This window comes from Lepidochelys kempii, chromosome 1 (assembly GCF_965140285.1).
Source record: "Lepidochelys kempii isolate rLepKem1 chromosome 1, rLepKem1.hap1, whole genome shotgun sequence".
Classification (NCBI taxonomy): Eukaryota; Metazoa; Chordata; order Testudines; family Cheloniidae; genus Lepidochelys; species Lepidochelys kempii.
In genome coordinates, this window is record NC_136380.1 from 126473771 (window position 1) to 126487474 (window position 13704).

General features: G+C 42.9%; 1 protein-coding gene across 2 annotated transcripts in view; it reads right to left on the reverse strand.

The window, feature by feature from the left end:
- Positions 1 to 13704, reverse strand: part of DHRSX (dehydrogenase/reductase X-linked) — a 224396-nt gene that overhangs the window by 51008 nt on the left and 159684 nt on the right. For both annotated transcript variants that reach the window (XM_073354095.2, XM_073354104.2), the window contains one exon: positions 4739 to 4946. In XM_073354095.2, the coding sequence (XP_073210196.1) occupies positions 4739 to 4946 (208 nt within the window). The remainder of the gene's footprint in view (positions 1 to 4738; positions 4947 to 13704) is intronic.

Below are 13704 nucleotides of genomic sequence, written 5' to 3' on the forward strand. Positions count from 1 at the left end.
CATGGAATACACTAGTCTTTAAAGAGCTATTTTTCAAAATGTGGATGATGGAGTAGGTTTCGCCTGAGCTCATGTGAGATCTGTTGAAAATGGACTGGATCTGAAAGACCACAAAGATGTTTGATGTTCTTTAGCATGTTCTTCAGCAAAAGCATTGTGAGAACAGTCATTGCTCTTGTGAGTTTTCCTTTCCAACAGACCACATGAAACAAGCTATGCTTTGTCCATGTGGAACAAGCTGTGTCTTGTCACAGTGTATCCAGACAGCAAGCCCTATTAGTGGGAAATAAACATCCAGAAGAGAGGAATGGGGTTGGAGGGGTGGAAGGGCAAGCGGATGAGAAGCAAACAGAGAAAGAGGAGGTGAAAATGGAGAAGAAAGTGGAAAGGAGAAACAGAACAAGCAGAGAAGGAAAACAAAGGCAAGGATGGAAATAGAGAGGCAAAAGCTAAAAGACCAAGATACAGAAATAAATATACAAAAGAAAAAGAGAAAAGAAGATGAAAATGTAAAATTAGAAATCAAGTAAACAGATTAAAAAGAGAGAAAAAAGAGGAAAAAGGAATTGATACAACAAAGAAATCAAAAGAAAAAAGATGCAAATTAATAGATATATAAGAGGGGGAAAGGTACAGGAGAAAGACATGTAGAAGTCAGAGCACTAGAAGCACAAACACGAGAAAGAGAAACATAACAAAGGTCACTGTATATATTTTATGTAACTTTATTCACAGGAAAGAGACCATTTTAAAATCATTTCTCCTTCTGGTGTTTTGTGGCCAATGTATTCGATGTGGTTTGTGACTTCAAACCAGAATTTTGGGCCGTTGGAGCAAGAGAACAGAGGTGTAGATAAAACAGATTATATCCAACTAGCATGGCCCCTGCACCAGAATTACATTCATATTCGTGAAGCGTTCCATTTAAAAAAAAGAAAGAAACAGAAGAAAAATCCAACAAGGAGTCCACAGAGTATGGAAAAGGTGACAGAGGAAGTCTGGTGGAGCAGAGAATTTAATACAGGGCAGCTCCTTGGCCAGCTCCCTACCTGGGGTTTGTGCACCGAAGTAGTGATGGCCTTCTACCTTTCTCCCTCTGGGGTCTCAGATGGAGGGATGGGTCTCCCCTCTGGTGTTACTAATGGGTCATCAGTTTGGGCACCACCAATTTAAAATCCCGGAAGTATCTTTGGATGGATGAGTGCATGATAAGCAGTTATCCCTGCTTTTATCGATATTTCTACCAGTCAGCACACATAGCAATTTACTCAAAGGGAGGTGATCTACTAACTCTCCTGATAATATGGGGTATGTTCAGCCAATCAGAAAACCGGAACCAATACCACGTGACCAATCAGAACCAACCAAAGGCAGCTCAAAATTACAAAAAAGATATGTGAAAAATGGTCACACAGATTTTGCAGTCATCTTAACTGAAAAAACAAGGGGTGACTTTGGCATTGTCTCTTAGAAAATGTGGCAGTTCAGCAGAACAAATGGAGAGAGATACACAGTATCATAAAACTAACGATGTTGCCCACCCTGGGGCATATTTTATATACACACACACACACACACACACACACACACAGACTTTAAAAAAAAACACAAAGTATTTGCATCTTTAAAAGCACTATGGGGTCTCACTCCTCACCAGGTTAAGTCCAAGACAGTGGTCCAAAGTAGTGTGCTGTGGAGCTTTAAGAGTCCTGTGATGTGAAATCTCCCAAGAGCCATGAATGTTACTGCAACATGTAGGCAGGAAAGGGTGAGGTAAGGGTGGTATGACCTTTAACTTTGATTCTGTTGCTTATGTGGATTTAGGTCGTTATATTACATTAGAAAAGTAGCAATAATCTGTTACATTAGTATTTTAAAAACACTTTTAAAAGAAAGAAATAGGGGGAAATCATTAGAGGTTAGCACAATGAACAATACTGTAATGGTTATTCTGGGATTTACTTATTATAGCTGTGAAGTTGTTATATCCTACTTTGAATCAACGCATCTCAAGTTGTGTGGTATAGTCAATTTCTGTGTATTTATGATACCGTAATAGTTCTCCATGCTGGCATAGGCCAGGTTATTGAACTCCCTTACATTGGTGAGCAGTCAGTCTCTCTCTCTCTCTCTCTCTCTCTCTCTCTCACATACACACACACAACTAGGTTCACTGATTTGAGTGGGGTCATTGGTTGAGAAACAATTCATCTGGCACTGAGAAAATAAGTGGAGAGCCTCTCCTGTCTGGGAAGAGGGCTGTCTTTTCACAGATATAGGTCTGGAGTTCAAATTGCAATTCACTTCTTGAAATCTTTGGTGGGTGTGTATATATGGTAGGTCAGAACTCTCTATTCAGGCAGAACTCCCACTGGTTAGAAATGCACACAACTAGCCAGATTCTGTCCTAATTTACACCTGTGCAACACAAAGACTGCATAGTAAACTCACTGGCACTTTTGCTGCAAGATTTTTCCTATACATATTAAGCCACAGCTTTTCTAAATTAAAACATTTATGTGTATATCTCCCTGAAAAAAGAGTTAATAACAGTGAGCTACTGGTAAAATACATCCTAAACTAAAGAGGCACTGTACAAGGTTTCTCTGTAATAAAGGAAGCTGTTGTTATCTACAGACATAGCAGAGCTGCATTAAATGGCATCATCCAGTCCAGTAGTTCTCAAAGCCGGTCTGCCGCTTGTTCAGGGAAAGCCCCTGGGGCGCCGGACTGGGTTGTTTATCTGCTGAGTCCGCAGGTTCAGCCGATCGCGGCTCCCACTGGCTGTGGTTTGCTGCTTCAGGCCAATGGGCACTGCAGGGAAGCGGCGCAGGCCGAGGGATGTGCTGGCCTCCCTTCCCGCAGCCCCCATTGGCCTGGAGCGGCAAACCAGGCCAATGGCCTGAGGACATGGCAGGTAAACAAACCGGTCCGGCGCGCCAGGGGCTTTCCCTGAACAAACGGTGGATCAGCTTTGAGAACCACTGATCCAGTGCATACAGATCATAGATAATGCATATGTACTTTATGTGAAGTGTAAGGATAATTTCCTTGCTTGTTTTACATGTGAGAGATGAAATTACAACTGCTCTGTGGAGATTATGCAATATACTTGTGATGGAATGGATAGCCTAGAATAAAATCAGAAATCAGATAGAAAGTCTTGACATGTTTAATGTGGTGTTCACATGTGAAATATTTGCAATAAAAGACACAAGCCTTCTGCCTTTAGGTTTCATTCCAAAGTGAAAAGTCAGACCAGGTGCCTCAAAATGTTTGCTAAGGTCCTTGTTGAGGGTCACAGGGACTGAGATATGACTGGGTATGGAAATTATGTGAAATGCTTAGTTTCAGTATGAAACCAGCTGAAACTCTTTGACTTTGACTGCAAGAATAAAGCCATTTGAACTAGTTAGTAAATCGAGCTTGTAAACACAATTCTCTCACTCTCAAATTAATTAAACAAGCAGCCCTGTTTCACTTAGCATAAAGGTTTGTATTTTCTTGCACAAAAGAAAAAACAGAGTCACATGGTCTGTTATTTGGAAAAATGCTGCTATGTAGCACCTTTGCCCAGCTTAAAAAAAGGCATTAATATACTTTTGGATTCTGTTAACCCCTTAATCAGTCAACATTTTTGGAAAGTTCAGAAGACATGGGGGTGACAAAGCTAGGAGGCGGGCAAAGGGGCATGGCAGGTATGTTGGGGTGTGGGAACATGGTTGCAGTCAGTCAGAGGGGCTGATCAGTAAGGCTGAGAGCCGAACAGGGAAAGCTGGCACAGTGTGTGGAGTGAGAGTACTGTGTAGCTGGAGGACAGTGGAGAGAGAGCAGAGCCGGAGCAGCTGGGCAGCAGCTGTAGGCGTACACTTAGGGAAAAGGCAAATAGGCAGGGTGGACAAAAGGCATAGTAGGGATATAGCATGCTAGCTGTGGAGGGAAGCAGGAGAAGCAGGGAGAGGGTTAGGTTATGGTACTTGAGCAGGAGGAATGCCATCTGCAACATAGTGCAGTGGCAGCCAGCTGGCAGGGTTTCTGAGGAGAAGCTTATACAGCGTGCTTCTGGCTAATTAGAGAAGACCTGTGTGCCAGCTGGTGGAGCTGCCAAGGAAGAAGAAGCTGACAATGTGTGGGTGCGGGAGAAGCTAAAAGCCAGCCAGCCAGGCAGGAGTGGCTGTCTTTGGCAGATCACAAAGTTTCAGTAGTCCAGAAGCACTGAAACCCTTTAAGCTAAGAACGGCTCTGGCATACCACAACAGTGGTGCGTTACACTGGAGGGGAATTACAATGGGGCTCTGTGCTGGCATCTGCCTGTGGATCTGATTGTAGGATAATTACCTGAGTCCAGAATCCATTTTACATATCCATACGCCATTTTACAAAGCCCCAGTTACATAGAATCCTGAATGTCCTGGTTATGGAGTCAGTCTAATGTTTTTTATATCACATTCATCACAATTATATAAGAACCAAAATGCGCCCAAAGATTTTCAAGGCCCAGTGTAAAACAGACTCAATTTATAAATGTGTTTATATGCTATTTTTCTTTCCTACCCATGACTGGAAGGGTTGCTCAAGCCAAAAGCTATCACAGCGTTATGAAAGTTAATGGTATCAGCAATTATTTGAGCCTCTGGTTAACGAAAATCACAGCTGACATTGAATGACAATTTATACTGACTTTAATCTATGCAGTTTGTGGCAGTCCAGTGCAAACAGAAAAAAAATATATTTGTACCTGCTTTGTAAATCATTAAGATGCAATCTCCCTACATAATGGGTGGCTGATGAGACGGTGATGACTCTAGCATTGTGAGTGCAAGTTCCTGATTGCTTCAGTGTTTCCAAGAGAAGGTTAGTCAACAGGAAATGTCCCAAGTAGTTCAACCCAAAGTGCTCCTCAAATCCATCCTCTGTTTTCCTTTCAGGGACCAGCATCACCCCTGCTAAGGAAGAAAGTGCAGAAAAAGTGTGATGACTTCAGAGACTGAATGAGGATTCCTGACACAAAAGCAACACAAGATTCCTGCTACACATCTTAAACACAACTTTCAGCATGATGGATGATTGGTGATTGCATGTGAACTGTAAAACTGACAATGATGGACTCCCCTGGAGAAAAATGACAAACTCCAGGCCTCAGTTTACCGATCTAGAAAATGGATAGAATCATCCCTCCCTTCCTCTGGCACTGTAAGGATTAATTAGTTAATTTTTGTAAGGTGTTTTGAAAATGATGGGTTCAATTTAACCTTTGGGTTTGCACCAGCTCTCAACACTGTGGGCCCCTGGCAGTGGTAAGTTCATCTGGAGTGGGAATGCAGAAATGCAAAAAGCTCCCTGCCACCCTACCAGTGAGCAGGGCCAGGCTAATCAGCAGATGTGCTCTTCCAGGCAACTTTTCTATTGAATTCTGGCTGGAGTTTAAAAAGCTACCCTCCCCCAGGGGCAAACCCCCATCCCCACAGCTGTCTCCATGTGCGGGGAGGGGGAACTGGAGCAGAAATAAATCTACCCTGATAAGTATTAACAAAACAGTGTATACACACACACAGTTTTATTAGGACTCATTAGGGAAATACATACTGTGTATATCTCTATATACAATTTTCAAACTTGGGTGCCTAAAGTTAGGCTATTAAATCTGTAGTTAGGCCCCTAAATCCGTAGTTAGGCCCCTATATAACAGTGGTCTAATTTTCAAGCAGCTGCAGCTCTTATTAACTTCTCTGGAAACAGGTTGTTCAATACCTTGGAAAATCAGCCAAAGCTTCCATTTAAGTGTCTAATTATGGATTTAGGAGCATAACTTGAAGCACCCAACTTCGAAAATGCTACATGTATCAGGATGATATGGAAGGGGTATGTATAAAAACAAGAAAAAAAATGAATTAAAAAGTTATGAAATACATTTCATTTTTTTAAAATTGCTGCACAACTGGATTGAGAGAATCAGAGATGCATATTGTTCATGTGGTTAATAATTTTGAAGGTTTTCTGCTTTTTCTCTGAAACACTAAGTACCATATGATGGGAAGTTTAACTGTGCTCTCTGACATGGAAGAATATAAGCTTCCTCCCAGTGATGCTTCACATTTCCATTATAAAGCCTTTCACCAAAAGTCAGACGGATGATGGCATACGAACATCCCAATTTGACTTGCTCCTACTGTGCTTTAATATCACTGCTTCCTTTTTGGGGTCCACTTGCCAAACAATGTCATGCTACAGAGTGCTTGGAAAGAATGGAGTACTTTTTTTGTTTGTATGGCAAGCTCCTGTAGCAATTTTTTCTAATACATATGTAATTCCTACTCCTTAATGGGCATATACACTGAAAAATAGATGGCGGTGTGTGATGGTCTGGAATAGGGCATGTGCATTCAGTAAGAGCAGAGATAAATAACTGTACCATTTCTATGTACAGCTCTTTTATACAGTTAGGAAGAGAGAGAGGAGGAGGAAGGGGAGTAGAACGATGGTGGAAGAAAAAAGAAAGAAAGGGAAAATGTAGGGGAGAGGAAAGCAGAGGTGAGGAAGCAAGAGAAAGGTGGAAAGGGGAGTAGAGGGAAGGAATCAAAGAAGACAGAGCATGGGTAGGGGGGAAGAAAAAAGTGGAAGGAGTGAGTATCTCAGAAGCAATGTAACATGCTACTATATGGAAGACGTAGGCTGAACCTCAGCAAAGTCCCTCCCACTTTGCAGGCTGGTGGCATAAGGAAACCCTATAGAAGTGATCTCTTTGGGCTCCATGAAGACCCTGTTCGGCAGGTCATTCTGATATTTTTATGAGTCTCTGAGATCCCCTGAAATGGGAGGAGCACTCCATGGCCAGTTCATCTGCATGTCAGTTCATATTTTTTATAATTGCGGCATCCAGACCGCGAGGCTTCTGTTGTACTCTACCATTTCCTCAGCTCCACTGAAGCACTGTTATTCAGGGCTGGTGTCCTCCATGGAGCAGCTGTGGAGTCACCCTGAAGCTGGAGAAGGAAGGAGGATTCCCCCTTCCCTACCCCACAAACCAGTCCAGCCGCTTGGGCTGGGCACTGGCAGGAAGGTTACAGAGCAACTTCAAGCTGAGACAAGCTTCCTGCAGAATCCATTGGCTCAGCTGGGGAAGGCTTAGTTTTGGGCCAACCTGGTAACGCTGGGGTCCCAGTCTGAGTCTCAGCTGCAGTAAAGTGTCAGGAATGGCAAGTCCCATCACATGGGAGCAGTGGAGCTCAGACACATGCTTGGGTTGGAGGAGAGAGAGAGAAGTGGCAGTCCTGCTAACTTTTGTTTCCAGCAATGTTGACAACAGTTTAAGTGTATCAGAAGGCATGAGGTTGATCACAGAGGGCCTTGCACATCCGAAAATAAAGTAAATGTGAAACTCAAGCTCTCCTTCTGAACTGAACTGGATTATTCTGTCCCCCATTCAGCATGTAGGAATCATACACAGGGCCAGGGAAAATTCTCATGACACAGACATAAGTAGGTTTGCCAGGGGTCCTGTTTTTGACCGGAACGCCCAGTGGAAAAGGGACCCTGGCAGCTCTGGTCAGCACGACTGACAGGGCCATTAAAAGTCTGGTCAGCAGAGCAGCGGGGCTAAGGCAGGCTCCCTGCCTGCCATGGCTCTGCGCGGCTCCCAGAAGCAGTGGCATGTCCCCGCTCCGGCTCCTACACTGCCCCCACCCCAAGTGCCAGCTCTGCAGCTCCCATTGGTCTGGCTGTGCCTCTGCGTAGGAGTCAGAGGGGGGACATGCTGCTTGAGATAAGTGCCAGCCAGAGCCTGCACTCCTAACCCCCTCCCATGCCCCAACTCCCTGCCCTAGCTTGGAACCCCCTTCTACACCCAAACTCCCCTGTACCCCACACCCACTCCCGCACCGCAACCACCTGCCCTAGTTCTGATCCCACTCCAGCTCTCTGAACCCCTCAATCCCAGCCCGGACCCCCTCCTACACACCAAACCCCTCATCTCCAACCCCACCCTAGAGACTGCACACCCAGCCGGTGCATTCATACACCCCTTGCGCCCCCAGACCTCGGCCCCAGCCCTGATCCCCTTCCCGCCCCCTGAACCTCTCAGCCCCAACCCGGAGCCCTCTCCTGCACCCGAAATCCCTGAGCCCCAGCCCCACACCCCCAGCCCAGAGTCCGTACCCCCCCACACACACCCCAACCCCCTGCCTCAGCCCAGAGCCCCCTCCTGCACCCTGAACTCCTCATTTCTGGCCCACCCCAAAGCCCACACCCTCAGCTGGAGCCCTCACCCTCTCCCGCACCCCAACCCCCTGAACCAGTCTGGTAAAAAAGAGCAAGTGAGTGAGGGTGGGGAGAGCGAGCTACAGAGGGAGGGGGGATGGAGTGAGTGGGAAGCGGGGCCTCAGAGAAGGGGCATGGCAGGGGTGGGGCCACAGAGGAGGGGCAGGACAGAGAGTGGGACCAGGGTGTTCAGTTTTGTGCACATAGAAAGTTGGCTACCCTAAACAGTGGGCTGCTCTAGGCAGCTGTATGCTCTCCCCTGCCAGCCCAGACATAGGGGGTGTTAAGGTAGAAGAGGACAGAGCTATAATGCTTGCTTCTATAGACATTCTGGCTTCTGTCACAAGCCATAGGCAGGCCCGGGGAGGCTGTCATAATTTAGAGCTAGAGCTGTGCAAATAATGGATTTTTCAGTTCACCAGCAATTCTGAAAACTCAGGGAAAAAAAATGTGTTTTGTGTCAACCCAAAACACTACATTTTGTGAAATTTTCAGCAAAATCAAAAGGTCAAAAATATTTGATGCAAAATGAAACTTTTCATTTAGCTTCCGAGCATTTAACATTTTTTAATTTTTTAAAATAAACTGGAGGAAATTTCTAAATGAAAACTGGTTGGAACTGAAAACTGGAAATGCTTTCATTAGAAAATGTCAAAATGAAACATTTCGACTTTGTCAGAGGTTTTCTTTTTTCCACACAAACAATTCAGCGAAACCAAAAGGAGTTCACAAAATATTTCAGCGTTGCTGAATTTGCATTTTTTGCTGAAAAACGTTTAGGATGAAAAATTTCAACCAGCTCTATTAGAGCAGCTCCAGGGCTGCCCAAAGAGACTTTTGACCTTTGGAGATGCACTGAATTTGGTGAGTGCAAAGGGGACTCAGAGATGCCTTTGCGTTCCACCGTTTGGGCTGCACCTCCAGGAAGCAGAGCACCAAATCTGAGCCTATTCCTGTGATCCAGGTGAGGAGGGAGAGAGCTCACACCCACTCAAGGGTGTAATTTCTAAAGTATAAATTCCATCAAACTATTTTGGTCACTGCTTAAGAGCTTCCTCTTTGCAGAAATTCTTGTTCAGTCCTTGAGCAGGCACAGTCATTTCTGCTAGAACGTCTTCCTCCTCCTCCTCTTTTTTAAGAATTTGCTAACTAATATTAATCCAAGAACAAATTTGGCAAACTGAGATTTTTCAGTATTCAACAAATATTTTTCCCCATTCTCCTAAAGGCTTTGAAAAGATTCACATCAAGGTTAGTGAAAAACCTTTCCTGCAGTTTGAGGAAGAGCAGTTTTAATGTCCATATCTACAGGAAGACAGAGCATATAAATACAGCAAACAACTGAACCAGGTCGGTTTTCTGACAACAGGGTAAACCTCACCAGTGTAACAAGCTCTCTTTTTTTAAATTATTAATTACCTAACGTTCAGCAGGTACTAAAAATGGTACACTATTGATTTGCTTTTGTCCAGACACATCATCAGCTTTACTCATGGGCCCTGAAGGGGTGAAATAAAAGAACAAAAACTATTTCTATTTTTCCAATAACTCAAAGACTATTTGATGCCAAGAACATGCAGCATTTCCATCTTATATCCTCACTGCAAACTACCTGCAGCTGAGAGGGATATTAGTATTCTTCTGATAGGGAAGCCATATAACAATATCTTTCAGACTTGTTTCATTACAAATTGCCTTGGGATTAGTAATTCTCCCCAGTGTTTTTAGAGTGGCTTTGAAAGTGGATTTAAAGAAGAAATGGCAACATACAGACCATTAGCAGTCACAATCTGTTTTGATTCAACTATTTTATATGTTATTTTGTCTGATTCAGCTGGATTGACTCCAGAAATCTTTGTTTAAACAGACATCACCAGTAGAAACATGACAGAAAATAAATTAATAAGTAAGCTGCTAATAGGGCTTTTGCTTTGCGATTGGTTAACCATTATTACTGAAGTATCCAAGCAGAGGACTGACAGTATGCATACTGAGAACTGCATAAAATGCCATGCTGCCATGAGATTCTGCAAAATACAAATAAATTAGCACAAGCAAGCATATTGTACTTCATTAACTGCTCTGAAAGACCATTTCTTGTAAAGATAGTTATATTCTACTGAACTGCATTTAGTTGTATTGTTGTATACATAAATGTTTTAATTAGCTACACTTAATAAGAAGGCATTTATAATGATTATCTTCTATGAATGGTGAATAATGGAGAGTTTTTGCTAAGTTTTGAGATATACAGTTGCCCAATGAGAAATGGCATTGTGAATTGCCTTGTATTTTTTCTAAAGAAACCTCTCTCTTGGTCAGGGGAGAGCAAGCCAATGAAAAAAGCCTTATATTAAACGGCTGGTTTTATCTCATCTAGTCCATAGTGCACATGGCATAGCAAGAAGTTCTGGACTGGCGTAATAAATGTCGCAGGTCAGGACCAAGGAACCTTCACAGAACTGTATGTAGGAACTTGGACAGTACTAGAGTTGATTACAAACATTGCTACTTTGCTTTCATGAGAAATTAAATATTGTATGTAAATGTATTTTAAAAGCTTTAAAACAAAGGATTTATTAAAGAAAGACTGTTATTTACAAAAAGTTACTTCAATTTGTTTTGTTTTAAAGATATGTATATTTCTCAAATTTTACTTTAAATAAATCAAGCATGGCACAAAAGATTTAAAGTATCTCTGCCATGGAGTAATCAACATGTCCTCCTTGCCTGCCTGTTTTCAACAGGCTCAGGGAACAGCAGTCCCAAGGACAGCTGTGCAAATAACAGGTGTTTCAGTTTGCTGAAGGATGGGGTGGGGGGATAATTTCTGGTTGAAGTCAAAACAATTATTTTTATTTGAAAATTGAAAAGTAAAATATTTAATTTAGGACTGAACAAAGTTTAAATGCTGGATTTTGATCTCAACCTTTTAAAACATTTGATTGTTTTGGTTATAAAAATAAAAAGGAAATTCTGAAACAAAAAGTTGTTTCAAACTGAAAAATTTAAATGTTTAAATTTAGAAAATGTCAAAATGAAACATTTTGATTTTTTCAGATTTTTTTCTCCCTGACTAAAACAAAACTGACACGAATTCATGAACTGTTTCAGTGTTGCTCAGTTTGCATTTGTCATCAAAAAATTTCTGACAGAAAAATGTCACCCAACTCAGAGGGCATTGCTCCTGCACCTAAGTCTCCAGCCGTGGCAGCACAAGGAAATGCTAAGCATTGAAAAGGCTCAGTTATACATATTTGCATGCAATTCATTTTGCGGAGGAGCTGAATCTCTCTCTCAAAGTATTTTTCACAGGCTTTATATTATTCCCAGATGTGCGTTCCTCTGGTTTACAAAGAAAGAGTGTGTTCTAAAAAAGAAATTCCAGGGGGAACAATGAATAGAAGGCTGTTCCACAAGGCATTATCTACACTCAGTTTTTATACCAGTGTAACTATTTCTGTTAGGGGTGTGATTTTTTTTTTTTTTTTTTACCAACAAGGTCATGCTCACTACACTGCTACAATTTACATAGTTCCAATATAGTTATACCAGTACAATTCCTATTGTGGATACAATTATAGGTAAACAGGTATCTTATACTGGTATAGCTTGTTCCCCCTTCTGTGCAGGAATACCAGCATAAGCACCTTTATGCCAGGATAATGGCATCCACACTATGGGGTTGTACTGCTTTAATTATACTGGCACAGGAATAGTTATACTGGTCTAAAGCATCTTTATACTGATATCCTACACTCAAAATCTATGTTAAAAGAACATTAAGGTTACAAAGTCAAGTCACTCCATAGTTGGGAAAAGCCAGAATGAAAGTTATCTGTGGAATCATAATTTGGCCCACTTGTGCCTATACATTATGATACAGTCTTTAATTAAATGATCACAAACATATTTTTTCTACAGGGTGTTGCACAGGCAACCTTAATTCTGTCATTTCCTAACAATTTTTTGGGTGTTATTTCCTAGGTTTTAAAAAAGCAAACTAAAAATACCAAAATTCCATTGTGTGGCATCATATTGACACCCACATGGGTCATCAGCAAGGTTGGAACATTTAGATCCACCATATAGAACTCTGTCACTTGAGCTAACAGTGTAACTGAAAACAGAAGTAGGCTGTTATCCTCTAGATGGGCCAGTATTAGAGAGTGGTGGGCCACTTTGCCATGGGGTTTCAGAGATATTTGCTCACAGCAGAGGAATGATGAGTCTTAGGGATCTCTGATTCCATTCCAATGCCTGGAGCAGGAGTGTTGTCTAGTGGGCACAGCCTCTTCTGCCCTTTTACCTCAAGCTCGAACCCTTCCCCTTCCTGATCTAATCTGTATCATTTCCCCCACTCTAACCTCCAGTCACCCTCCCTTCCCCTGCTCATGTTCCCCATCCCCACTGGATTTCAGTCCCAATCTCTGTTCCTGGGCTCCTCATCCAATCTCATTGTTCCTACAGCTCCTTGTCCCTGTTTCTTTGCTCAGCCTCCCACCCCAATACTCCAGCTCCTCAGGGCTGTCTCTCCTCCCCCGCTGCACTGATTCAGTCCCAGTCTCCTTTGCCCAGCCAGTCCTAGACTCCTCCCATCTCAACTCCCAGTTTCTCTCACTCCCACTCCAGTTTCTGCCCACCCAGACTCCTTGTCCCAATCTCTTTCCTCCCTCTCTCTTCCCTCAAGGGGTCTAGCTCTTGTTCCCTCTGTATTTGAATGAGGCAGCTTTCTCTTCCACCCTGCTTTGCCTGCATGGGGGTCACTGAAAGCACAGGAGAGACAGGCTCTCTGCTCTCAGTTCAAGTGTCCAGACCTGGACCTGGCACAGCCCACAGCAGACCAGAGCTTCAACTGCAGGAAAGTCCTGCTTAGCCCGGAGATGGAGCAAGCACAGTGCAAACTGAATCTTCAGGAAGTTTAGCTGCTAAAATTTAAGATGTCTCTACTGAGCATATGTGAATTGCCATTTTTCAAAGGCTTATAATTTAGCCAATCTGGGGTGGATTTCCATAGAGATGGCAAAAGGCACATCCCTGACACAAAGGACATCCCCTGCCAAGTTTCAAGTCCCTGCTCCAAAGCTTGGGGATGCTGGAGGTTTTTTTTCTAAAGGTTGCTAGACCTTTTTATCCTGGGCAAAATAACTATTTTCCCCTCACCTCATTGTCAGAACCAGCTGAACAATTTTGGCTCACATTTTCCAAAAGATCCACCCTGAGGCAAACACACAACGTGGAAAATTTCAGCCCAAACAGTTGAAGTTTGGCAATATTATAAGCAACTGAAAGCAGGGTCTTAAAATGAGAAGTGTCAGACAACCTTAACAGGCGGTGCTAGAAGTCCTGCCTACAATAACTGCATCCACACTAGAAAGATTAACTGTACCTGTATACTTAAAGTGGTACAACTTTCTAGTGTAGACAAGGCTTAGGTTTATCAGGCAG